The 27,602-nt window shown below is 45.6% G+C and overlaps 6 protein-coding genes across 6 annotated transcripts; 5 read left to right on the top strand and 1 right to left on the bottom strand.

Moving 5' to 3' along the window:
- Positions 1-5,331: 5,331 nt before the first annotated feature.
- On the top strand, positions 5,332-9,075 carry CCR75_000788 (uncharacterized protein; the record flags this gene model as incomplete). Its single annotated transcript, XM_067958894.1, has 1 exon — positions 5,332-9,075. The coding sequence occupies one exon, from the start codon at positions 5,332-5,334 to the stop codon at positions 9,073-9,075; it is 3,744 nt and encodes a 1,247-aa protein (XP_067821582.1).
- A 1,798-nt stretch (positions 9,076-10,873) lies between these two features.
- Positions 10,874-14,113, top strand: CCR75_000789 (uncharacterized protein; the record flags this gene model as incomplete). The annotated part of the gene is made up of 1 exon (XM_067958895.1): positions 10,874-14,113. One exon carries the CDS (start codon positions 10,874-10,876, stop codon positions 14,111-14,113), a length of 3,240 nt encoding a protein of 1,079 aa, XP_067821583.1.
- Positions 14,114-15,045: 932 nt separating this feature from the next.
- CCR75_000790 (uncharacterized protein) lies at positions 15,046-18,247 on the top strand. The gene is made up of 5 exons (XM_067958896.1): positions 15,046-16,681; positions 16,752-16,855; positions 16,921-17,152; positions 17,228-17,506; positions 17,560-18,247. The coding sequence occupies exons 1-5, from the start codon at positions 15,260-15,262 to the stop codon at positions 17,749-17,751; spliced, it is 2,229 nt and encodes a 742-aa protein (XP_067822035.1). The 5' UTR covers positions 15,046-15,259; the 3' UTR covers positions 17,752-18,247.
- Positions 17,830-18,198, bottom strand: CCR75_000791 (uncharacterized protein; the record flags this gene model as incomplete). Its single annotated transcript, XM_067958897.1, has 1 exon — positions 17,830-18,198. The coding sequence occupies one exon, from the start codon at positions 18,196-18,198 to the stop codon at positions 17,830-17,832; it is 369 nt and encodes a 122-aa protein (XP_067822034.1).
- A 254-nt stretch (positions 18,248-18,501) lies between the features above and the next one.
- CCR75_000792 (uncharacterized protein) lies at positions 18,502-20,589 on the top strand (the record flags this gene model as incomplete). The annotated part of the gene is made up of 1 exon (XM_067958898.1): positions 18,502-20,589. One exon carries the CDS (start codon positions 18,502-18,504, stop codon positions 20,587-20,589), a length of 2,088 nt encoding a protein of 695 aa, XP_067822033.1.
- A 2,388-nt stretch (positions 20,590-22,977) lies between these two features.
- On the top strand, positions 22,978-23,396 carry CCR75_000793 (uncharacterized protein; the record flags this gene model as incomplete). Its single annotated transcript, XM_067958899.1, has 2 exons — positions 22,978-23,251; positions 23,302-23,396. The coding sequence occupies 2 exons, from the start codon at positions 22,978-22,980 to the stop codon at positions 23,394-23,396; spliced, it is 369 nt and encodes a 122-aa protein (XP_067822032.1).
- Between the last annotated feature and the right edge of the window lie 4,206 nt (positions 23,397-27,602).

Raw genomic sequence — 27,602 nt, 5'->3', positions numbered from 1 at the left:
CCAATCAACAGAACTGTTGTGCTTGGATATTACCAAATTTGGTAGTATCGGAAATTTAAAGTAAACAAATTTGAATGATGTTAATTTTGAACTACTTTTTTTTCGTTTATAGGTATAAATTATTTGCTCATGGAAAGAACATCGCATTCTTGTTAATTGCGGACGAATCGAATGAGTGTCTGAATTTGTAATTTGAATCAATTAAATCGTGTAAAGCTTTCCATTATGTTCAGCTTTGCGACACAATCGATCGTCTTCAGAGAAGGAAGAAAAGGATACCAATAATCGTCAGTCGTACTCGACAATTGCTGAATGGCTACATTACGCACATGAGTAGAGCTTTTATATCTAAGCTTTGGACAGACCCCTTCGAGCCACCAAAAGCTTCGAGTGCCAAATCATAGCGCAACCGACTCTTGTCAAAACCAGAGCTCTGGACGACCGTCACATATGGAGCTGAAACGCCGAATGATGTGTAACTCATATTGCAACGATGCAAATACTCTGTAAATTTGTTGTCTGCACCACCAACATAATTGGTATCTGTGAAAGCGAAGCGACGCAGTCGCTCGAGTTCAGCGTCCTGTTGCGCGCTTGTCAACTTTTGCCCAAGCTGATTTAGCAAAGCTTCGCTACTGCCTTCAAAACGAATGTAAATTGTTTCCTTGATTATATCGGAACAGTTCAACCCAGGAACCATGCTTAAAACCGCTTCGATCTGGATTTTCTTCGTAGGAAGTTGTTTCGCTCGATGTGACGAGGCACCTCTCGCTAGGACTGATAACAGCACTGCTAACAGTGAAGGTGAGGTGTCTCGAATTTTTACGTACACGACGTGCAGAGGAGAATTTTAAGAAGCTAAGAAGTCTCAGCTACATTAGGTCAACTCTAACGGCTTTATTATAGAGAAATAGTAAGACTGTATTAGTATTTTCAAGGTTCTACGCAACGATGCTTGGATATTACCAAATTTGGTAGTATCGGAAATTATAAGTAAACAAGTTGGAATGATGTTAATTTTAAACTACGTTGTTTTTTTCATTTATGGGTATAACATAATTTGCTCATGAAAAGAACATCGCATTCTTGTTTATAGCGGACGAATCGAATGAGTGTCTGATTTTGTAATTTGAATCAATTCAATCGTGTAAGGCTTTCCATTATGTTTAGCTTCGCGACACAATCGATCGTCTTCAGAGAAGGAAGAAAAGGATACCAATAATCGTCAGTCGTACTCGACAATTGCTGAATAGCTGCATTACGCACGTGAATAGAGCTTTTATATCTAAGCTTTGGACAGACCCATTCGAGCCACCAAGTGCTTCGAGTGCCAAATCATAGCGCAACCGACTCTTGTCAAAACCAGAGCTCTGGACGACCGTCTTATATGGAGCTGTGACGCCGAATGATGTGTAACTCATATTGCAACGTTGCAAATACTCTGTAAACTTGTTGTCTGCACCACCAAAATACTTGGTATCTGAGAAAGCGAAGCGACGCAGTCGCTCGAGTTCAGCGTCCTGTTGCGCGCTTGTCGATTTTTGCCGAAGCTGATTTAGCAAAGCCTTCACTACCGCCTTCACAACGAATGAAAATTGTATCCTTGATTATATCGGCACGGTTCAACTCAGGAGCCATGCTTAGAACCGCTTCGATCTGGATTTTCTTCGTAGGAAGTTGTTGCGCACGATGTGACGAGGCACCTCTCGCTAGGACTGATAACAGCACTGCTAACAGTGAAGCTGAGGTGTCTCGAATCTTTACGTACACGACGTGCAGAGGAAGATTTTAAGAAGCTAAGAAGTCTCAGCTACATTAGGTCAACTCTAACGGCTTTATTATAGAGAAATAGTAAGACTTTATTAGTACGTTCAACGTTCTACGTAACGATCTTCACTTACTGACGTAGATATATATTAATATCATTATATGCAAAAGGCCTCCTTGTGCGCCACCCACTCATGTCTAGTAACGATTGGAAGGGTTGATTTAAACTTAAACCAACCAATCAACAGAACTGTTGTCTTGTTAATTGGATATTACCAAATTTGGTAGTATCGGAAATTTTAAGTAAACAAATTTGAATGATGTTAATTTTAAACTACTTCGTTGTATTTTTTCATTTATAGGTATAACATTATTTGCTCATGGAAAGAACATCGCATTCTTGTTAATATCGGACGAATGGAATGAGTGTCTGATTTTGTAATTTGAATCAATTTAATCGTGTAAGGCTTTCCGTTATGTTCAACTTTGCGACACAATCGATCGTCTTCAGAGAAGGAAGAAAAGGATACCAATAATCGTCAGTCGTACTCGACAATTGCTAAACGGCTGCATTCGCACGTGAGTAGAGCTTTTATATCTAAGCTTTGGACAGACCCTTTCGAGCCACCAAGTTCTTCGAGTGCCAAATCATAGCGCAACCGACTCTTGTCAAAACCAGAGCTCTGGACGACCGTCACATATGGAGCTGTGACGCCGAATGATGTGTAACTCATATTGTAACGTTGCAAATACTCTGTAAACTTGTTGTCTGCACCACCAAAATACTTGGTATCTGTGAAAGTCAAGCGACGCAGTCGCTCGAGTTCAGCGTCCTATTGCGCGCTTGTCGACTTTTGCCCGAACTGATTAAGCAAAGCGTTCACTTCCGCCTTCACGACAGATGTTGTTTGCTCTGGTAATTACATCAGAATAGTTCTGCCCAAGAGCAATGCTTAGAACCGCTTTGATCTCGATTTCCTTTGTTGGAAGTTGTTGCGCAACGGCGTCGTATCTATTTAAAAGCAGATGTCGCAAACACTGTAATATTATTACACATGTGAAATATAAGAAAGCGATCAGCATTCTCTTGTAAAAGCATAAATATAAAATATATAGCGAATGAAGCCAATCTATTTTTTCCTTGTAGCAAATAATAATTATTTAACGGACACCCGTTACGTTCCACGTAGTATAGCTCACATGACCTCGTAAGAAACTCAACGTCCTGCTTTGGCGTCTACATTCCAGGTCATGCCATACCACAAAATAAGGCCGTTACTGTTGGTATGACTTGTCGGAACCCGGGGATCGATTACAGAGCACTAAAAATGTCGCCGCGTGTGGCTTAAGTTAAAAAATAAACGGTCTGGCGAGCGGAAAAAAAGACGTAGATCCACTTTTCCATACTGAGAATCATTGTGCGAGCGAAAACCTATGAAATGCTAATTTAACATTTGATGTACTACTTCAAACCATACGATTGAGTTCTGTGGCGTTAAATTATTGCCACGTTTGTGAAACGTATCCTCCAGCTCTATATTGGGCCGCACGTCTTGAAAAAAAGTAAAAAAAAAGAATGGACAGCGTGAGGATTTATGCATTCATCGTTCGCCGAGGTCATATCCACGGAATTATCTTCAAACATTACAGGCATAGATAAAGCTTCAGCGTTGCCAGCCCTATATTACTTAGAGGCTATATCATCCAAAATGAAAGTCATATTCGGATTAACGTTCGCAAGCTGTGCTTCGACATCTATGCCCAAGGCGACAGGACTGAAGATTCCGACGTTATAAAATGCAGGCAATACTGACTGTTTGCAGAAGTCTTCCTAGTAGAAGTTGACTTCCTGGAGCTTAAGATACATCGTAAAACTGTTGGCTTTAGGTAGGCTATTGGCGGCAACTATGACCGGCGTCTCGGAGGGTCGCCATGATGAAAGGCTCTATTATAAAGGTGACTCAACTTGGGTAGACAGTGACCCGTGGAGTACGATGCGCCAAGCGTGACAAGCTTACTTTATATTGTTTCCTTTTTTATTTTCTTACATATGAGTTACTAGTTTAAAATGCAAGTCATCGTCAAGTCAAGGTCCTACATAAACCCCCACTTGACGTCGTCCTCACAACTCAAGACCATTACCAAACGGTCTGACGAGCGGACTAAAAGACGAAGGTAATTTTTCACACTGACAAATCATAGTGCGGATGAAAACCTGTAGAACGCAAATCCAACCTTTAAAATACTACTTCGAGCAACCTCGCACTACAATGCAAATGCACAGTGACGTAGTTGGTGGTGCGGAAGGTGACCTTACACAGCAAGCTTATACTCGCGTCACGGAAGCGGTAACCCGTCCTTATGTGTGCTGTGTATTAGTAAGTAATCATAAGACCTTTTTATATGTCAAATTATAGAAATATATATTATTTTTATGAAATAATCAACAGTGTGAATGCACCGAGTGCGCATCACATACACAAGGATGGGCCTTGATGTAAACTGGTCAACTAAATACATACGAATTAATTGATTACCGCGTTGAGTATTGTTAACGGACTTATAATTAAGGTAGCAGGGAGGCAGCTTGACAATACAAATTGTGTATTATTTAGATGTGTCCATAAATAAATTATGTCGCATTCTGTGCTTTCGGCTAATTGCAGCCGAAAAGAATTAAACGTCGGGACAATAGATTTTAACGATTCACTCTGTCCGACGGCAGCAACGACGAGTAGGTACAAGAGTGAATCTGAAGAGAAAAAAATATCATATTTCTACTTCTACTAATAGCTAAAATGTCAATCGCATCTGAATAAATAACATTTCCTCCACCTTTCTAGTCACGGATACAAGTGGTGTAATTGCGTGACCATTTTTGCTAATTTTTCATTAAAATTTGCCTCTAGGTAACTGAGATATTATCGAAGTTATACGATAGTTTCGTTGGATTATGAAATATATAGCTACTTGCATAAGTTAGCTGTAACAAAAAAAAACTTTAATCACGCCTTAGCTTGAAACCTACTGAAATGCTGAAATATTTCTATCTTCACTTTAAGCTTTATTGATGAATTTGCTGCACCCTCTAGTGCTGGGTAAACCAGATTTTGAGATCTATAAGCAGCGACACGTTAAAACATTCGCTAGTAGACCATGAGTGAATATACAATAGTACACGTACCTTACGGACGCGAACATTTGCATACGCATCACCTGATGACGCAGTGTGGTTCGATCACCAGGCCGACTGATTCGGGTACTTTGTCTTCTCTATGTAACTTGTGATCGCATCAGTCGTTACCTAGTTTGGTGATGCAGAAAATGTGGTACGTACGCTTTCGTATTATGGATGTCTGATATTACAACAATTGTAAGCATTTTCTTTGAGACAAATGGGGTTGTAATCACAAAGCGTAGTACAAGGACGGTGCGGACAGCGTCAATAGGTTATGGCGCATTTGATTCAGCAGATACTATTTCCCTTTTTAGAATTTACAGGAGACCAAGTAATATAATCAGTTTTAGTCGAATTTTGTTTAAGTAACGTGAAATTTCTGTTTTATGGCAAACGCTCAATTTACAAACGCCTTTATAAAGCCTGGTCCACGTGGTGTGCTGTATCTGGTCCCGTCTCTTCTGTCTTCTCGCCACCGACTGTGGCTGCTGATACTTACCGCATATCCTACACATCCGACGTTTGACATTTGGGTATTCGCCCTAAGACCAGAAGACCATCACTCATTTATGTATCGACCTCAGCGCCTCCTTGCGAGCCGATGCGTGGGTTCAAGCCTCTTGCGCCGCCATCAGACGCGTGATGCTAGCACCATCAAGAAGCTCATGGCTGCTAATCGTGGTGAGATCGCAACGCGCATCATGCGCGCGGGGAATGAGCTCGGTCTTCGCACGGTCGGCATTTTCTCCAAAGAAGACCGATTCACACAGCACCGCTACAAGGCAGATGAGAGCTATCTTGTCGGTGCAGACAAGACTCCCGTTGGCGCTTATCTGGATATCGAAAGTATTATTCAAATTGCCAAGGAAAACAAGATTGACGCAATTCACCCGGGTTACGGCTTTTTGAGTGAAAATGTCGGCTTTGCGGAACAGTGTGCTAAGAATGGCATTAAATTTGTTGGCCCGACGCCAGAAAACTTGCAACGTTTTGGAGATAAAACGGCGGCACGCGAGATTGCCATTGAGCAGAAGGTTCCGGTGGTACCAGGCACGGACGGACCCGTTCACAACCTTGAAGAAGCGCGTGCTTTCATTGACTCTGGTGTTGGGTATCCCGTCATTATTAAAGCTAGTATGGGAGGCGGTGGACGTGGTATGCGTGTCGTCACATGCGCCGAGGAGCTTGAAGAGAACTTTAAGCGGGCAAGCTCCGAAGCCTTGACTGCTTTCGGGGATGGCACTGTCTTTATTGAACGCTACGTGGACCGCCCACGGCACATTGAGGTTCAGATCCTTGGTGATGGACAGGGAAATGTTGTGCACCTATTCCATCGAGACTGCAGCGTACAACGTCGTCACCAAAAGGTTTTGGAAACGGCGCCTGCAGTAGGACTCGATCCAAAGACAGAGAAAGCCATGATCGACGATGCTGTGCGTCTTACTAGTGCTGCGAAGTATCTTAATGCTGGTACTGTAGAGTTTCTAGTCGATCAGCATGGTCGACACTACTTTATTGAAGTGAACCCTCGCATTCAGGTGGAGCATACGATCACGGAAGAGATCACGGGTATTGATCTCGTGCAGAGCCAGATTCGTATTGCTGGAGGCGAAAGCTTTAAGGACTTGGGACTGAGCCAAGAAAAGATTAAGCCACGCGGCCATGCCATGCAATGCCGAGTGACGACGGAGAACCCAAGCACGGGCTTCCAGCCTGATTCGGGTGTAATTGAAGTATTTCGCAGTCCTGGTGGCATGGGAATTCGACTTGATGACGGCCCTGGGTTTGTCGGCGCACATATTACTCCTCACTACGACTCGCTATTGGTCAAAGTAACAGCTCGTGCTTTAGATCGTGGTGACTGCGCACATAAATTGAAGCGTGCGTTATCCGAATTTCGCGTGCGTGGTGTCACGACCAACAAGAGCTTCTTGACCAATGTGCTAAACCATCCGGATTTTATTAAAGGCATTGTTGACACGAGTTTCATTGCTGAGAATCCTGACCTGCTTGAGCCGTCTTCATCGACAAATCGTGGTCAAAAAATGCTTAAGTACATTGGAAATACGATCGTTAATGGTCCAGAGAAGGCGCTGGGTGCCACAGGACCTCGTCCATCGAAAATTGACCCGATCATTCCAACCCTCCCAGCTCCACCGGCTTCGAAAGAAAAGTCGCTACGCCAAATTTACGTTGAACAAGGCCCTGAAGCCTTTGCGAAGGCTGTGCGTGTCAAGAAGGGGCTGCTTTTGACAGATACCACGTGGCGCGATGCTCACCAATCACTGCTAGCCACGCGCATGCGTACCCGTGACATGCTTTCTATCGCTCCTGCTACTGCTATTGCCATGCGTGATGCTTTTTCAATCGAAATGTGGGGAGGAGCGACATTTGATGTGTCTATGCGCTTCTTGCGTGAAGACCCGTGGGACCGTCTTTCTTTATTACGAGAGGCCGTGCCGGACATACCTTTCCAGATGCTTTTACGTGGTGCAAACGCAGTTGGTTACACGAGCTACCCGGATAATGTGGTGTATAAATTTTGTGAGAAAGCCCAATCAACTGGTATGGATGTTTTTCGTGTGTTTGACTCGCTCAACTACCTCGAGAATATGAAGCTGGGCATTGATGCCGTTGGTGCTGCGGGAGGTATCATTGAGGCTGCCATGTGCTATACTGGTGACGTGTCGGACCCGACCCGTGGCCCCTACAATCTTGAGTACTATCTCGACTTTGTGCGCCAATTAGTTGCCCAAGGGATCCATGTACTGGCTATCAAGGATATGGCTGGCCTGTTGAAGCCAAAAGCAGCGCAGATTCTTATCACTGCTCTTCGCAAGGAGTTTCCAGACCTTCCAATCCACGTGCACACGCACGATACTGCTGGCACAGGTGTGAGCTCCATGCTTGAAGCTGCATATGCTGGTGCCGATGCAGTTGATGTGGCTTCAGATGCAATGGCTGGCACAACTTCCCAACCTTCAATGGGCGCTATTGTCGCTGCTTTGAAGGGTTCCGAGTACGATACAGGCATCCAGCCCGAGGACATTATGGAGATCAATGACTACTGGGAAATGATGCGTGGTGTATACGCCCCTTTCGAATCTGGTCAGAAGTCTGGCTCGGCAGATGTGTACTACCACGAAATGCCTGGTGGTCAGTACACAAACCTGCTATTCCAGTCCAATCAGCTCGGTCTTGCGGGTCAGTGGCCGGCAATCAAGCGTGCCTATGCTACAGCGAATCGTCTGCTTGGCGACATTATCAAGGTTACACCTTCGTCTAAAGTTGTCGGTGATTTTGCGCAATTTATTGTGCAAAACAAACTCATGGAGCAAGAAGTAATTGACCAAGCTGAGACCTTGTCGTTTCCAAAGTCTGTGGTAGAGTACTTCCAAGGTTACCTTGGGATTCCACACCACGGTTTCCCAGAACCTCTGCGCTCGCGTGTCTTGAAAGGGAAGACATTGTCGAACGGCCAAGAGATGTTTGAGGGTCGGCCTGGCGCTGAGATGGAGCCGTACAACTTTGACGCGGCTGAAAAAGAGCTTAAAGAGAAATATGGCGCTGACAAGATCCGCGAGGTCGATGTAATTTCCCATGCCATCTACCCAGACGTGTTCGCGGACTTTCAAACATTCAAAAACGAGTACGGCTCGATGCATTTTCTGGACACGCGTACGTTTTTGACGGGCCTTGAGGTAGACACGGAAGTTGAGCTCGAGATGGAGCACGGCAAGACGGTTTTTATTAAATTAGTCGCTGTTGGTGGCGTGAGCAAAAAAGACGGCATGCGCGATGTGATCTTTGATCTAAATGGTCGCCAGCGTGTAATCAGGGTCAAAGACGAGACTGCTGGCGTCACCTCCTTGGCCAAGGCAAAGGCCTCAAAATTGGCGGGCTCTGTCGGTGCCCCGATGCCCGGTATCGTGCTCGATGTGCGTGTGAAAAAGGGTGAGAATGTCAAGGCTGGTGATGCTCTTCTTGTGCTGAGTGCCATGAAGATGGAAACAGTCGTGACTGCCCCCGTGAGTGGTCGAGTCGTGTCGATTCACGCAGAGGTTGGCGACAACATGCTCGGTGGCGACCTTTTGGTGGAAATAGATGAGACTGGCGATCACGAAGAGTAGAGGTCTCTCGACAAATATTTGAAAAGCACTTCTATGGTAGTGTTAAGTACAAAACAAGAGTCTCGACGACAGTGGAGTAGCAGCCTAGAAAAAAAGTTGGTCGTCCTGTTGGGGTCTTTAAAAGGCCGCGGCGTCACGTTGAGATATTAGCAAATTCACGGAATCTTCATTCGAATTTAAGGTGATGGAGGTGTAGTGTAATAAATCACCAGATCCACCACAACAGTGCATTCATTTTTGTAGTATGTTTGTAAATGCGTTGGTTTGACTACTGAACTTAATCGCAAGCTTAAGCTTTCGCGAAGAGCGACAAAGTCATCGTTTCTAACCTTAACACCATTAAACTCGACACCTGCAGATGACAAGAGCATGCAATACCGCATATAAATTGAACTTCAGCTAACTTTTAATTGTGTTAAAAATGATATAAAATTGTCAACAATGTCTGAGATTGCAGCATACACGCCAGCCTTTAGTGCCAACTCCTGCAGCGCTCGCACGAGCAGCAGAATATCGCTCGAAGTGAGTATTTTTTGAAAACACATAAAAGTCCCAGCAATATTGCTTCGGTGCCATTGTAGAATGACTCCTGTTATATAGTACTTGTAACACAAATCAAACGCTATCGAATGGCGATGGTCAGGCAAAATTGGTCTGCAAAGGTCTCATTGGTAGCGCAGGATAGCTAGCTTACATGTAAGGGAGCAGAATTTTTTATTAATTTTTAATATGTGGCGTTGTAAAACCACTTCCGTGGCCGACGTTTAACAAAAAGAGTCGTTTTTACGTGAGAATTACCCAGCATTACCTGACAACATGGCAATTATCAATTTACTTGAATTCAGGGAAACATGCATGAAAGAGGCAAATAATTACGAAATACGGGAAGTAGCAGCGCATAGGATGTAAATAATAAGTTTTATGTGCTCAATGCATGCCAGTACATCTAAATGCCTGCTTCAAATATGTAAACATTACCGTGGAGGATCGACATAGAGAAGCACCAGGATGATAATGTCCTGGCAAAAGCCATGCATTAAATGCACGTATCAATTAACCTGCCCGCTTAAAATGGCATTTCGGGGCGCATAGTAGCCATTGAGTCTCTACATCGTTCACTACTGTAAATCTAGTAAGGTGGGGGCAAGTATTTTGATACATTTCTTAACAAGTTTTAGTTAATCGGCCAACAATTTTCTTTTGCAATGTATGTGCGACTACGACTGCATCGACAGCTTTCGTGAGTAAACCCCATCCGTGTTTTATAATTACTTACAGCTAGCAGGTCCTGAATCTCTATTCTATGTACCCATTAATGAGCATGCACACATGAATGCTTTCTTGCCAGCTAAAATCTCGATTCCGTAAGCAAGAAATTAATGTCTGGCAGTACTGATGCTTGTCGGATCGTTTCGGTGCAACTCTTTGTAAGTATATAATAAAATCACTATTTAACGACGCTGAGCATCTTATGTCACTGCTTATCGGCTCGCGAACGACAAAAATTCACACTGCAAATACAAGTTACTTAATTTATCGGCTTTTCCGTGTCATGTTCGATACGTCAACTTTCGTTTAGAAACGTTAGAAATAAAAAGTTGGTATAGGCACAAGTAATACTGCAATTCATGGCATCGGATCTCTCTTATTCATTCCTCCAGACCACAATACTGCAAGGGAGTCAGACAGCCGTCATCAACCACGCTGCGACAACATCATTTGGTAAAGAGAGCGTTCGAGAGCCCACGCCCATTAATAAAGTGTTGTATCGACGGCTTAAGCACGCTTCGACGCTACAATGAAGGACCTGTTAATGGTCGACGCCGTGGACGAGGCCCACGTGGTAGACGAGCTCGTCATGCGCTATCGCCACGGTCACGTCTACATGTTCCTCGGTCCCGTGCTCATTGCGATGAATCCGTACAAGATGTTGTGTCAACCCAATGGTGACTCCATCTACGCGCCAAACATGATTGATGAGTTCCAAGGCAAGGAGCTGCACGTGTGTGATCCCCATCCATTTGCATTGGCCGAAAATGCCTACTCGAACCTCATGCGCTTTGGTTTGGACCAAAGTGTGCTCATCACGGGCGAGTCGGGTAGTGGCAAGACTGAAACGTCCAAGCACGTGATGCGATACCTCACGACCGTCAGTACGCGGTTTCGAGCCAAGAGCGCTGTGATTGCTAATCGCCGCATGTCGGTCGCTCAGCGTAAAGTCGTCGACGATATGACGAGCCACGTAACCGATGTGTTATGGGGTAGTAACCCTGTCCTTGAAGCCTTTGGCAACGCTCAGACCATTCGCAATAACAACAGCAGTCGCTTTGGCAAGTACATTGTGCTTCAGATGAACCGAGTTGGGCAAGTCATTGGGGGGTACATTGATAATTACCTCCTCGAGCGCAGTCGCGTGATTCGCCAAGCTGAAGGAGAACGCAATTTCCATTCATTCTACCAGCTCATTGCGGGTGCAACACTAGCGGATCGAGAAGCGTGGCAATTGCCTTCGAGTGCTGAAGTTTTTGACGTGCTTGGCAATGAAAACGTTGGAATCGAAGGTGTCGACGACGCTGAAAATTATCGCAATGTGCGGCAAAACATGACGGCTGTGGGAATTACAGCCGAGGAACAGCGAGATATCTTCCAGCAGCTTTCAGCGATTCTATGGCTCGGAAACGTGCAGTTTAAACAAACGACCGACGAAGCACACAACCCACGTGCAGCGATTGAGGATCTAGAAGCACGTGCAGCTTTGGCCAAGGGTGCGAGTCTTATGGGCATTGACAAAGACAAACTCGAGAGTCTCTTGACGTTTCGCATTGTCAATATCTGTCGGGAGGACCAAAAGGTGCTTTTTGATGCCCGTCAAGCCAAGAAAGTGTGTGATTCTATCATGCGGTCGCTGTACGAAAAGATCTTTGATTGGATTGTCGCTCGTATCAATCAAAACGTCACGTGCCCGAAGCGAAATATAAGCAATAGCATTGGTATTTTGGACATTTATGGGTTTGAAATCTTTGAGGTGAATGCGTTTGAGCAGCTGTGTATCAACTATGTGAATGAAAAGCTACAGCAGCTCTTTATTAGTCAAACTCTCGAGAGCGAACAGGAAGGCTACCGTCGTGAAGGCTTGAGTTGGCAAAACATTTCATTTTTCAACAACCAAGTCGTGTGCGACTTGATTGAAGACCCAAAAGGTCATGGTATTTTTCCACTCTTGGATGAACAGTGTGCTATTGCACGGCTATCAGATCTGGAGCTCATTGAGCGATACAATAGCGAGCATTCGAAGAATCCTCACTACATTGCATCGCGAGTGCGTGGCCCGACGTTTGGGATTCTCCACTACGCTGGCAAAGTCGAGTACGACGTTACGCTGTTCTTTGATGCGAATCTTGACACGTTCTTTAACGATCTCCAGGATGGAATGGAGCACTCGTCAAATGCGTTTGTGCGCGATATTTTTCTTGACAAGCGGTCGAAGGAAACAAAGCTTAAGCGCCCACCGTCGACGTCGCAGCAATTTCGTACGCAAGTTGCCGATTTGCTAAAGAAATTGGATGGTTGTAATCCACATTATATCCGTTGTATCAAGCCAAATGAACACAAGCGCCCACTTGCTGTCAATAAGGAGCTAGTGACAGAGCAAGTAAAATACCTTGGTCTTGTGGAGAATTTAAGTGTACGTCGACAAGGTTTTTGCTACAGCCAGCCGTATGCTCCATTCATTAAGCGCTACAGCTTTTTGTCCGAATCGACGTGGCCAACCCCTGTTGCTCACTCGACTCGAAAAGCTGCGGTTGATTTACTGACAACAGCTGGACTTGGTGTGCGTAACCCGCAGAATAAGCTCGAGTTGATTCCTTTTGAAGAGGATTCAAAGACACTCGGATGTTTTTCGCTCGGTCGAAACAAGGTCTTCCTGCGTCATCCACAAGCTCTTTCGGCGTTGGAAATCTTGCGGGAAGAGCGCATTCCCGCGATTGTCAACATTATTGAAAACGCTTGGCGCCGCTACAAGAATCGAATGTCGTTAAAAGTGTTTCAAACTACTTTTCAGCAGCTAATTGCCACGTACGATACGGTGTGGACAAACTGCCAGGACCGACGGAAGCGTGCACCTGGTGCCAGCAACAAAACGCACGTGGCAAACCTCTATGCAAAGTGGAAGACTGTGTCTGCCAAACTTCTATACATTAACAATAGTCGCTTGGTCAAGAATCTCAAGGCAGAAGAGGATATGAACTCGATTGTTTTCATGCAGAGCTTTGTGCTCGCACGTACGCAGCGTCGAAAATTCATGACGTTTAAGCACGCACAGGTTGTCATTAGCAGGCGCTACCGTGGCTTTCAAACGCGAAAGCAGCTCTCAAGTGCCATGTGGCGATCGTGTAAGATTGCGCTCCTTGGCGTGCGTACGGAGTTTGAGCGCTATTTGGGCAAGAAGAAGCGTCGTCGCGACTCTTTGGATCGCCACTATCAAGGAGATTACATTGGCGTGAACAAATACCCTGCTTACGCGTCGATTTTACAGGCTTACTCTCAAGGACGGGGGCAAAAGCCTAGCAGCGGGCGTGGGTTAAAAGAAAAGCTGCTGTTTCTAGACACGGTGGAAAAAGTGAACGAGCGCTGGGCTCATCAGACCCGAGTGCTTATGATCAGCCAGAATCGTATATTCAATCTCAAAGCTGACAAGATTCCACAGCCTAAGGAGCGCCGCGTCTTTGAACTAAAGCACCTCACAGGTGTCTCGATGAGTACGTTACCAGACAACTATCTCATCTTTCGCGTCAAGGGCGAGATTGATATGATGGTGCAAGTGGCTCAAAAGACGGAAGTTGTGCAGGCCTTGCGAGCTCGCGTTGAGAAAGGATACGGACGTGAATTGACGGTCGAGTTTTCCGATGAGTTAGACTTTAATGCTGCCAAAGGCAAGCAGCTGAAGGTCAAGTTTGTATTTGATCGCTCGATGAAAGACTCGGAATGGCACAAGGTGGACCGTCACACGATGCTTGTGAAAGTCGGCATTGTTTAAAGCACATAGCGAGCGATTGAAACAATTGTTGGGGGTTGCTTAATTGAATATTGTGGGAATGAAACGGTGACGAAGGCTTGCAAGTCTTTTCGAACAAGGTTACACGGTACAGGCCTAAGGTATACCGTTTACGTTACTGATATCCAATAAAGCGAAATGCCGAGCAATATATTGTGTTTACGAAAAGTGCGGATGAATTTTTCGTTTCGTCGTGTCTGACCAACAGTTGCACTTAAGTTTTATCAATTGGATACTTAATGTAACCATTTCCTTACAGTTGTGAGGGTAGTTGAAGCGTCTTTACAGTACGATGCACGCCAAATTTGCGGGATATTTGATTCAAATAACTACCAACTCCTTTTGAACGCCTTATCACACAATGATTGAAATTCATATGTTCTTTTTACATTTAACGACATCCAGTGCAAAATTTCGATACGTAAAGCAATGATAAATAAAAACGGTTCTGATCAATATTTTTCATCTCGAATCCCGAATTATCTCCACCTGCTAGCGCAACTGCGCGAACTTGAATAATGAGAAATGCAGTTGCGATTGCTTTCATAAGCTTAGAAGACTTAAAAGTACGGGCGCGTAGATTTAAACCTGGTTCTTCAATTTCACTATGCCTTTATAAAACATTCCAGTTGACTACCATCAAGGCCACTTGCCGTAGCATGCGCCTTGACAGCTTTTCTCCTGACCACATCATGCGACAATAAACAGTGTGATTCATTTAATATTGCAATTCTTCCACAGGAAACGGAACATTCAAAGAACACGGTGCTGAAAACAATAATTTTTTTACACGCGCTGTGGTCTTCCATGAGCAATCTCGAAACGATTGCTTAATGTGATAAATCATTTCCGTTGTCCCTTCAGGACCAAGATGTCAGCAAAACGTTAGAGAATTGCAGTCTCTACCGCGCAGACGCCTGGCTGCTCTGACTTCATGGTCGATGGGCACGTTGCCGTTTTCGCTTGTGGTATCTACTGCGGCGAAGCTTCTTGGCGAGCAACGTAAGAGCAGTATGAACAACCTTTGATCGAAATTTGGCTTCTTTGCTTCATTGCCCTTCTCTCGTCGCATTAGTGCAATAAAGGTCTCTCTGTCAGCTCCGCCTTCTGCGCTACTTCACAAATCGCATGCGGTCCAACGAAAGTTGTCCATTCTCGGACGGGCGGAATACATACGTTTACGCGAGCACTTATGCAGTCGACTGCAAAGCGTGCCCCGTTTCGGAATCGACCGAACCATTGTGGCTCCTCTTTCATCTCGTTTTGAGCTTTGTGCTCGTCGCGCACGTGCGCTGGAGCCACGTAGTTCGTCACAATCACGTCTGTAAACAGGCCACGTGCTATCAGCAACAGCAGGTACAGAATTATGCAGCTCAGGCAGTGGAGAAGGTGGCAAAAGTGTTGCAAGAAGAGACGAAGTACAAGGTTCTAGACTTGAAAGAAGATCTAGTGTTGCCACCGACACCGGCGCTATCTGTAATCGAAGAAGCTTCTACAGCAAGACTAACTGCCCTCCGAATCGAGTATACAACGTACCTGCAAATGATTAAAGTAGGGTTACCCCGCGTTGTAGTGAATCACAAAATGCGAGCGGAAAACAAGGACCCAAATGTCCTGGATGAGCTCCTTTCGACAACACTTTCAAAGGCTAAGAAACCAGCCCCCATTGAAATTCCACCACGAATCGAGTCGAAATGGGACAAGAATCAAAATTACACCCAAAAAGTCGAGGCGTTCCAGCGGATGCTCAAGGTAGGCGTTCCGCGGCATCTCGTGGAGAGTAAAGCAAAGCAAGAAGGTATTGACCCCGCCGATTTCGATAAAATGCCAACCGACGCTATGGATTTCGTGTCCGCTTCTTTCACTTATCGATCGCGTCGTTCTAGTATCAGTTCGATCATTTCCACCGCTCCCTCTACGCCTGATGCATTGGCCATGTCAGGTCGCACAGAGCGGCCTTTACCTTCTCGATCATTGAATACTGGAATGCGCAAGAAACTCCATTGGTCCACGACGTTGCATAGTGACACCCTCGCTCAACCCCGCGACTCGTTCTGGAGTCACCTTTATACCAAGACACAGCAAGATCGAGTGTGTATTTCCCACGAAAGTCGGCAGTGGATGGAAAAGCTTTTTGTCCAAAATGACGTCAAAGCACGCGAGAGTCGACGACGGTGTTTCAATCGAGACGAAACGAATCAAGTGTTAGTCGACTTGAATCACGAATTGCAATGGAACAACGGAGGAGATGAAGTAGAGGTCGAACCAGGTCCGGAGAGCGACGCGCTTATAACAACCAAGCATTTGCGCAGCGCATTGGTCTTTCGCAAGCGTTATATCATGCTTTTGGATTTTAAAAAGTCGCAGAACATTGCGATTGTGCTGGCACGTGTAAAGCGGTCGTTTGAAGAGCTGACATTTGACATCCTGACCTTGAATTGCAACGTCTTAACTAGTCCAGCTCTGCAGTCATTGATCGATATGTGGCCCGACAATGCAGAGCAAGAGGCAATCGACGAGTATCATGGCGATGTAACAAGTTTAGCTACGGTACGTATCCGTTGAAATCGTGAACGATACGCTACAATTGACAGCTCGTGGTTGTGGTTTCTGAATTTAGGCCGAGCAGTTTTTAATTGTCGCGTGTAAAATTCCAAATGTGCTACAAAAACTGCGCTGCCTTCAGTTTAAACTCGACTTTGCAACACGAGTTAAGGAACTTTGGTGCGTTGCGGTCGTTAGTTGCTTGTTTCTTAGCATCTTGTGACAGATGTTGATTGATGCATTAGTGACAATTTAAAAATACTTACTCGGGGAATTCGACAAGTGTGCGCAAGCGATCGATTCGGTGGCGTCTTGGAATACATTTTTCATTTAGGGAATCTTTTAAACTTTGGTGAAGGAGTGGAGTACACTGAATGGATCAAGAGCATTTCAATTAGCTCTTTGGCAAAGCTTTCGTTCACAAAGGCCTATGATGGACGGATTTCTTTTTTGCAATATGTCATTCAGTCGATCGAGGTATGCATCGTTTATTGTGGCAACTTTTTTGGCTTTTGTTCGATGACGTTAAACAAGGTGATGCTCTTTACATAGCGCGACGAGCCTCATCTCGCATTATTTTGCGACCAGCTCCCTTTAATTACTAGGTGCAGCAAGCTGTCCTTTCAGAGTCTTATTGCCGAGCATCAGTCACTTAAAATTGGTCTACGTATGCTGATTAACGAAACACAAAAGTCAGCCGACTTTACCACTGAGAATGCCAGTTTACGTGTAGCTTTAGCTGAATCACATAACAGTATGAAATTATACGCGATGGAGGTCGAACAAGAGCTTCAGGATGTGCACGAGCTCGTCAACGCACTGGAAAATGAGGTAAACGCATGATTTTCAAAAGTACTGGTCACGTTAAACTAACGAAATTACAGCGAAACTATTTTTATAATTATTTTGAGGAGGAAGATACGCTGCCGATCGACGAAATGCTGGGATTTATTGCTAGTTTTGCAGACGAGTATTCGCGTGAACGTCAAAACGTCATATTTCGGGTTCGGAAAGCGCAAGAGTCTGCCCACCTTTCGTCTGTTCAACCTTTTATTAAAAAGCGACACAGCCTATAACATAGTGAGTGGCAGTTAAATTAATATTTGTATCTTAGTATAATTGAAGCTAGTCCATAATATCCTTTAAAATCAAACTTAGAAAATAACGCATTGTGGGGCCGTGAATGGTTGCGCTCCTCCAGCATCCAGTCGCCTCTTGTTAATAATAACATTAAGCTCAACCAGTGCATTATCAAAGTTCTGAATAAATACTCGGCGATCGGGAAGCATTCGCATCTCTTGGTCGTGGATCAGTCGGTTGCGTAGCGTAGCAACGTAGCGAATTGACCGAACAGTTGTTGTAGGAATGGCCCTTTCGACGGATGAGACCATCTCATGCAGACCTTGACCATATGCCTTAAAATCTTGTGCTAATATATGCTCGAGCTCTTTGGAGGCCTCAATGGCGAGTTGGTAGTCGTTGTCTGAGTACACGCGCTGCTTGCTGGATCCAACGTTTCCCATCGCAAGAAAACGTTCGAGTTTCACCAAAAGAATTACGAGTAAAGCGTCGATTATTGATACAATAAAAAAAACATTTAGCTTCTCCTTGAATTTTTAAGGCTGCCAAAAAGAGCTTTCCCAATTCATGAGAAGAAAATTTGCGCCAAACGAAGATCATTTTTTGTAACAATTTCATTTCACTCCACCAATCATCACTTCTCAAAGTCAATGATATGCTTCAAACGTGGAAAATTCTTAAACCTGCTTTCAAAATCCTTACAGACCGGCGTCAAGTAGCTCCTCCATTCGTTTTTTTGTGCACAAATGACACTTACAACGTTTGAGCAGAAGCTGGCTCACCTTAAGAAAGAGGCAGAGCGCTACGCTGAGTACTTAAGTGACGAGGAAGAGGAGGATGCGTTGATGACCAAGGCCCACGAAGAAGCGGACTTTTGCAATGACTACAGCATGGCGATTGTTGTCGGTGGCTTGCCACTGGTAGACGAATCAAAGCACGATAAATTGCTTAATGTCGTCAAAAAGATCTTTGGCCAAGTGGGAACCGTCGTCGATATCCACATGCCCTATGGTGCCGATGGAAAGACCACAAGCTTTGCATTTATCGAGTATGAACAAGAGGCTCACGCGAATGATGCTGTGCGTACGATCAATAACTTTGCGCTGGATAAACGCCACACATTAAATGTGAACAAGTACGAGGACATGGAACGCTATCAAAAGACGGCGGAATTTGAACCTTCTGTCGTGGACAAATTCGTGGAGCCCAAGAACCTCAAAACGTGGCTAATGGACCCTGCCCGTCGAGACATGTTTGTGCTCCGCCATGGCTCGGAGACGGAGATTTTCTGGAGTGACAAGGGGGAGCTGGAACTTGATTATGCAGGTGATCGGGAGAAGAAGAATGGCAAACAGTGGTGCTCCCAGTACGTTTTGTGGTCCCCCCAAGGTACATATCTCACGACGTTCCACCCTCAAGGAATCGCACTCTGGGGTGGTGAAAAGTATGAAAAAGTGGGTCGTTTTGCGCACAAAAATGTCAAAATGGCCGTCTTCTCACCGCATGAGAACTACCTTATTACGGTAAGTGAGACCGAACAAGAGGCAGCTATTATCATCTGGGACGTCCATACAAGTAAGATGCTGCGTGCTTTTCCCGCGGGGAAAGCCACGGGAAGCAAGGGCGAAGTCGTGCAGGGTCTAACGACCCCCTTTAAGTGGAGTGCAGACGACAAGTACATTGCTCGTCGTGGCAAAGATGTCATAAGCGTGTACGAGCTTCCCTCAATGAAGTTGCTTGAAAAAAAATCGTTACGAGCTGAGGAGGTGCACGACTTTTTTTGGTCCCCGACTGACCCAATTTTAGCTTATTGGGCGCCCGAAGGCAACAATGTGCCTGCCCGTGTTTCTCTCGTTGAGCTTCCATCCCGTCGGGAAGTGCGTCAGAAAAACCTGTTTAATGTCAGCGATTGCAAATTGCACTGGCATCCAAACGGCACGTTCTTGTGCATTAAGGTCACACGTCACTCCAAGTCGAAGAAGACCATGTATACGAACTTTGAATTGTTTCGTGTGCACGAACCACTAGTGCCTGTGGAGATGCTTGAGATTAAAGACAATATTGTAGCGTTTGCATGGGAGCCAAAGGGTACGCGCTTTGCCACTGTGCATGGCGAAGGACAGCAGCGTCTTAATGTGTCGTTTTATGACATGGACGGCGGTAATAAGTCGGCAAAGGAAGTGACGCTATTGTATACGTTGAAAGACAAAGCGTGTAGCCATTTGTACTGGTCTCCACTGGGCAATAATATTGTATTGGCGGGATTGGGGGAAATCAATGGACAGCTAGAATTCTGGGACGCCACGGAGCAGCAAAGTTTAACGGTGCAAGATCACTTCAAGTGCACGCACGTCGAGTGGGACCCCTCTGGACGAGTTGTTGCAACAGCCGTGTGCCAGCCACTGGATAATTCGTACTACAAATTTACAATGGATAATGGCTACATACTGTGGACATTTCAGGGCATGCAATTATTGGCAGAAAAAAAGGAAACGTTTTACCAATTTCTATGGCGTCCACGCCCACGGTCGCTACTTTCTGATGAAGAATACAATAATGTCGTCAAAAATCTGAAAAAGTTTGAAAAGCGCTTCGACCAGATGGATCGATTTAAAGAACGGGAGCGATTGGCCGCCATTAAGGCTGAGCGTATGCAGAAAGAGCAAGAATTCCAAGAGCTGCTGGAGACGCGTCAGACAACGACCGCTGCCCGTCGCCTTGAATACATTGCGCTGCTCGATGGCTACGATAGCGAGGACGAGAGGGAGTACATTTTCCAAACTCACACGTACGATGATGTGCTTGAGGTAAATGAGGAGGTAATGCGCAAATAATTACCTCGCCATACGATGCGTATTTAACGAAACACGGAATACACCATCTCATGCCTAGTTGTCGTGGATGTTACAATATATATTGCAAACTGCTTATTTATTGTCGAGGAAATTCATTGTATTAGCAACTTAAAAGTCAAGATTCAAAGTACAGGTGTCCCTCGGATAACTTATTCCCTCATAACTTTTAGCCTCACGTAACTTATAGAGTATTGACTTTACCATTACCGCTCTATGGTGACAAACTTTATAACTAATTACTTATAAGATTTGGAGAAAATAAAAGTTTTCTGATGGAGAAAATTTATAACTCAGCACATTACTAAGCTAGTGCAGCCAGGAATGCAAGGTAAGATGCGTAATGGCTGCTGTACGTATGGGAATTTGAAGGTCCCGGATGCGCCTATGTAAGGCCCTATCAAAAGGATTTGACAGATCAAGAAGTGTGGCAATTAAAGCTGAGAGTTTAACTTTTCATGCTTGCTGACCTGAGCTTCGTCCACTGTAACGGGGTGTATCTTTACATGAAATTAACACTAAAAGATTGTTAATTAATATTATCTAAAAGGTGGATAATATTTGGAGGAAATTACTTTATATAGTAATTTCCTGAATTCTTATCCATAAATAGGTATAGACCATTATGTCTATTTATTCCGCAGACTAATCAGCTGCAGAAGTAATCAAAGAGAGTTACGAGATAAGATAGATAAGAATTCATTTACATGTTTAGTATTAGTTTATAGTTAAGACAACATTTACAAAGATAGATTAACAAGACACTTAACTATATTAATACAGTTTTCATTTTACACTCTTAAGCTAACTTGCCTTAAGAGAAGTCTTCCTCTATACGTACAGTGTACGTCACCTAACGAGAGGCACCACTCACATCTGAAGCAGTGTGAAGTGGACTTGTACTGAAACAGTACAAGTCGCAGTGCCCCGTTACAAGAACCACGCAACTGAATTCGCCGGTATTGAAGCGGTTCTGGGCATCCGGCCTGTCACGACACCATCTTCTGGAAATTGTATGGCGATGGCTTTAGCGTAGACCCATCTTGGCACTTCTGGATGCCATCACCGCAATATTAAACGGGGCATCCGGCTATCTGATCATCTTAATTTTGACGAACAGTTCGAAGAATTACGTCTAAACGGCAACGCGGATTGATGTGCAGAGGGGGATTACATCAATGCCCATAAATAGAAAAAAATGTAAATGATACCTCAATAAATACGCAACTACACCCTCCGGACGCCAAGATGTCATTTCGCGCTGGAACTGGAGAAGCAGCAAGCTCATGGCGATTGTTGCCAACTTCTAAAAGACCAATTGGTACTAGCGTACAATACCGACGGCCAGCAAAATTGGCACTGCTCGCTGTTTAGACCAAGCACCACCACACGTGGAAATAAAGTGTACAAATCCGATCAGCACGTTCCTATGCAAATTGTCGAATGCATTACAGCGGTCAGACTGGCAAATTAGGGATCGAAACGTTCGCTCGTGCTGACGATCTGGTGTGAACACTACTCGGCATTTGTCAACACGAACTTCGCAAGCAAGAGAAGGAATAGGAATAATTTGACGTGGTGATGACCTCACGTACTTTCGAGGTCAAAGGGCAGCGCGATATCGATATGGGGGAGTGGAAGCTCGACCGAGATTTGGAACCCAAGTGCGTCGAACGGAGATGAAGCGGCTTTACGTGATCGTCTGGCATGCAGGCCTATTTTATAAAACGTACATCGACAGATATGCAACATTTTGGACGATGCTGAACCATCTCGTATCCTTAGCATTTTTAATTAACTCGGCATCTCAGCTCTCAGACGAACAGAGAGACCATGTACTCCAGATGGACATAAATGACTCTAACAAAACAGACCCCAGCCGACTGCTCGAGTCTATTTAATTTATCACGGGAGATATTGCTACAATGGCTAGCATTGGCTGAGCAGGAGAGGCAACGAATCCGGAGCACCAGCTAGTGTTAATGCCTCGAAAGGAACGTCGTCCTGCCTCTTCTTCGGTATCCAGCATGTAAAGCTCTTAGCTCGCTATATTGCCCCATACACGAGCTGACGGCGACCCTCCGGTCAGTCAGAAGCGACCACGCTCGACTTCGCCAGCAGAAGGGAAACAGATTACGGCAAATAATGCGGATCAAATTGAAGCAGGAGTTGCCAGACGGGGCGACAGCCATGCAGCACACAAATTTTACATGCACTGCATGCTGAGCTACACGATACACGAGACTCATGGCCGAACCTCTGGTAATAGCAATTCTGGTCGGCTTCCGCGCGAGCAGCGCTTCCGCTGGAACGAAGTAGCACAGTGGCATCGATGCAGGTGGCACAGCGGGAGCTGACGAATTTATTTACATGGTGCAGAGATTTCCATTTTCGGAAGAGTTATTGGGGTCGCTGAGCGACAAGGTGCTACAAGCATGGACGGCGCTGGAGGCGAACATGTTTACAAGAGCGTTTGGCAGCTTACCGCGGCAGGACAAAAGAAAATCAACGCAGAAATGGCTGGATGACTGGAATGCCAAGTTGTCATGCCAAGCCCCGCATAATTTACCACCTCTTATTGACAGCAATAATGACTGGAAACGGCTGCGCAATTGCGGCTCCGGTGACGATACAATTTTATACTGTGTGATGTGGGTGGCAAACTACGTTTAGCACAACACATTATTTGCATAGTCGTCTACAAGAAGCAGGTTCGCGTGCTTACCGGGCACGAGTACAGTGAAGAATCCGGTAAGCTTATTCGTCTCCTGCGACAAAGGAAGTGTTGAATATGGTAATTACCTATCGCGCAGCGTATGCAACAACGACAAACACGGTAGACTGTTCGTAGCGGCGCGCTTATTCTCATCGGCATTCGAGCATGGCGAGTAGCAGCACATTCGCAGTATCAAGGGCAGCCATGCGCAGACAGACGTGGCTCACCGAGCATGAACGCGGACAAAGGCTAAGTGATGCCCCGAGGTTGCAGAGATAAAAATCCAGAACTTCCGAGACTTCAAGGGGTAGGGACGCGAGCGAAATGGCTATCAGCTTGTAGGCGAACGCCCGAAGCAGAACATTTGTTGACCTGGCTTGTGCAAAAGACGCATGTAAGCAGTGAAAACGAGGCAGCCCTTCTTGAGGCTACTTGGGCACGGTTATGAGGAAAGCAACATCATCCAGAAGGGCCGTGATATCCTATTGGAGTGTTGATGAGAGCAAAACGGGCAGGATAGCAATTTTATTGGCACCAGCTACGGCAGACTCCGTCTTGCACTCGAGACCGAAGCACTGGACGAATAGGGTCATCGCGGTCGACCTCGGCAATTTTTGGGTAGTAAATGTCTTCGATAAAACCAGCAACAAACCAGAGATGTGGTTCTTATGATTTGCAGCAGTGGCCGTGGCAGGAGACAGTGGCAGGAGATTTTAACAGTGTGCAAAGCCCGACTTTAGACCGCCTGGGGGGTAGAAGGGCACGCCGCAAAGCGCCACACTTCAAGCACACGTTCAACTGCTTAACCTGGAGGATGCACGAACGCTCATGGATTTGGTAGAGAATGAAGACGCGGTCATAGACCCGACGGACTATTTCACATGCTGGGGGCCCGACTGAGCAAGAAGAATTGAGTGCTCCAATCCTAGGCGACTGAAGTGTAGTTGGTATCGGTAGAAGAACCACGAGTCTAATCCGAGCATTAACGCGTAAAGATCCATTTGAGACCAAACGTATCGGCCAGACGATCCCAATCAAGGAAGAGACCATTTGTTTATCCATCAAGACAGCGCAAAGGGCATCTCTGTCCAAACGAACAGCATTGTCAATCAAGATGGCATCATTTCCTACGGTCGAACTCATTCGTTCGACCGCACTCCTTCGTTCGACCGCACTCCTTTCTATGTCACTTAAACAGAAGTAGTTCTACGGAAACGTGATGCGTATTCCATTCAGCCATCGCCAAGTTCATACAACATGAACTTGACGAGATGAAGGAGAAGGTAGCCTTGCTGAATCAGCAAGGCTCTCAACAGGCAGAACTGTTGAGGTTACAACAGGTACAGACCCCTGTACCTGGGATGACGCAAACGCGTCGTCCCGAAACTCTAAAGATTGACATCTTAAAAATAGAGGAGTCGAAGAAGACTCCCTTTAAGATGGTTTGTCGAATTAAACGATGCCATAAGAGCACGTCACATCATCGACGAGCAAATGCAAATCGCATTCGCTCAATCAAATCTGGCAGGTCGTGCCAAAACTTGGGCATTGGGCCTTAAGTTACGCGACCCATACGTCTTTGGGTCGCTAGAGGTTTTGAAAACCCGACTCAAACAGACGTTTAAGCCACCAAGGGCCGAGTTCAGAGCTCTTCAGAGCTTCTGAAAATCAAGCAAGGCAAGCGTGATGTGCACGCATATGCCCAGCACATACGACTCTTAGCGAGTTGTATTACAAATAACCCAGTTCATGAACACACGTTGATTACGGTGTTCATGCAAGGTCTTACGGATGGTCCCGTAAAGACCCACCTGTTCCGCTTGGAACTGGATACGCTTGAAGAAGCAATATCCGTTGCGGAACAGGAGGACTTTAGCTTGAGACAGGCTCAAGCTAGTTCGTCATCATATCGTCCACCAAGACGACACGAACTGGGAGGTCCAGAACCCATGGACCTTTCTTACGTCGAAAGCGAGAGACCTCGCTTTTCGAACAATAAGCGATCGCAGAAATGCCATCGCTGCCAAAAATTAGGACACTACGCTCATGAGTGTAGTGCCCCACGCCCAGCACCGAAAGGTACTGAACGTAATTTTGGACCGTATGCCAAAAAGGGCAACGGTCGCGGGTCCGGCGTTGTTGCGAAATCGCAACAGCGAAGCGGACCGCCAAAAAAGGAACGGGGTCAGTAGGGGCGCAACGCCCTACTGATCCAGCAACCTCAAGAGAATTTGCAAATCTCTTGACTAAAGTTGCTCCAGACACACAATCATTATGTGTCTCTGCACCTGGTGATGAGGTATCCCTCATCACCTTGAAGTTGAAAGTGACAAATGATTTGTCACTCAGAGCCCTAGTGGACTGCGGAGCGTCGAATAACTTTATTCGTCGCCAGTCACTAGAGGGTCGTAGGCTCAAATATGTTGAGCGCAACATCCCTCCAACGACGGTCCGTAAAGATGCCTGCCACTTGTTCATCAGATGGCGATCTGATGAACGTTTTGGAGCGTCTACAAGCGTGTGGATGTACTACGAGCGAGCGCGATGGCCCCACTTGTGATACGGTCGTTAGTACGACTGCGAAGATCACAGTGTGATTACCAATCACCCTGTGGAGTCAGCTGCCGGCAGCTGGGCGAGTGCACTAGCAGCGCCGAAAAAAATTACTCGAATAAGTCGAGTGGATTGAGACATGAATGTACGCCTAGCGGGCGAGATTCAAGGAAGATACCGGTTGTCAAAAATCGACACACGATGATCCTAGGTCGAGTAGAGAGTCGACCGTAGAGGACCCGACTGTGATAGCGCAATCACGGTCGGAAGACGTTGAGGGAATAAGTCCCCACGTACTTGAAGAGAAATCTTCTCAAATACTTAATGCTGAAGTGACGATACTTCAGCATTCCGAGGGATTAATCCCTCGGCAGCCTGTGGATAAAATTTAGGAAGAAACCGAGGCATTGAATGTCTTCGTTAATGACGGATCAAGAGTAGGCGCTTATACTCTTGATCTGTATGCACCTCCGAAATTAACTTCGGAGATGACTCAATTATCAACCCTAGAACCCAAGCGGTTCTTGAGAGATCTGCATAGTGGTAGAATCAAGCAGATCTGCGTACTCGTCACAGAGGACGAGTACGTAACCGATATTCGGTCAGGGGTAATAATTTTTGCGAAGAACGACCGGGTTCTCAGCAGCTCATCGATGGACGAAAGTGTCCTCGATGGGAAGACTCGGATTGAGATATATACTACTCAATCCTGGGAGTCACGTAAGACAAATCCTTTATACATTGATTTGATTGAATTCAGGGATGTCTTTTCGGAAGCAGTTCCATACGAGTTGCCTAAGGATAAAAGCACTTGACATGGAATCGAGCATGGAATCGAGCTCAAACCGGGCTCGAAGTACTGTGTCCTGAAGCAGTGGTCACTGCCTCTTGGACAGGTACTTGCGATCGATAAATTCTTTATCGATCGAGTAAAAGCAGGCCATGTGAGGGAGCCAACCTCCCGTGTTTCAATCTCTCGGAACACGGCTGACTATGTCAACTTCTGATTATCCAGAAACAGATGGTCAAACAGAACGCGTAAATCGCGTCCTCGAAGGGATACTTCGAGGTTACGCCCAATCTTCTCCGAATTGTAGCGAGGTTTTACCAATGGTCGAATTTGCAATCAATAATTCGGTGCATGCGTCTACAACGCACACCCACCCAATTAGAGGGATCCTCTAGTTTAAGGGTGGATGGACTCGCACGAGCAAAGCTATTTCTGGCTCATGCTCATCACGCGTCAAACTTACCATCGACGCGAATGATGTCGATATCGAAACAATCGACTTCGAAGATGAGAAAGATCTCATGGCAGTGCGCACAAAGCGCACTGGAACTGACAAAACAAATGAGTCTGCAGGAAATTTCTGCTGGATCGAAAATCAGAAGTCCCGTTTCGTACATTCCATTGCTAACGCAGTGGACCGTCAGAAACGGAACGCAGACAAACGAGATAGAGAAAATGTTCTTCCATTTGAAATACGGTAATTACCTAAGCATGTAGTCACTAATGTGGGTAGCTGCAAACTACTACCCAAGTTCATCTGGCATTTCCGTATACTGCATCGCAGAAGCAATGCGTACACAATAGAATTGCCACGTAGGATGCAAACGCATCCTACGTTTAACGTTGGTCGGCTCCGCCCGTACCATAATACGCGGCTTCTTCCGAGGACGGATCTGACCACCCTTTAAAAAATACCCAAAAGATTATTGTGATCAC

The sequence above is a fragment of the Bremia lactucae genome, linkage group LG2 (assembly GCF_004359215.1).
Source record: "Bremia lactucae strain SF5 linkage group LG2, whole genome shotgun sequence".
NCBI classification, from domain to species: domain Eukaryota; phylum Oomycota; class Peronosporomycetes; order Peronosporales; family Peronosporaceae; genus Bremia; species Bremia lactucae.
This window is presented reverse-complemented; position numbering and strand designations above follow the sequence as displayed.

Excerpts from the sequence above, each read along its gene's own strand:
- CCR75_000790 (XM_067958896.1), top strand. The coding sequence starts at position 15,260 with ATGCGGTCCAACGAAAGTTGTCCATTCTCGGACGGGCGGAATACATAC. Across the intron at positions 16,856-16,920 it reads ACACGAGTTAAGGAACTTTG|TGACAATTTAAAAATACTTA; the intron begins GTGCGTTGCGGT and ends TTGATGCATTAG. Across the intron at positions 17,153-17,227 it reads ATGTCATTCAGTCGATCGAG|CGCGACGAGCCTCATCTCGC; the intron begins GTATGCATCGTT and ends CTCTTTACATAG.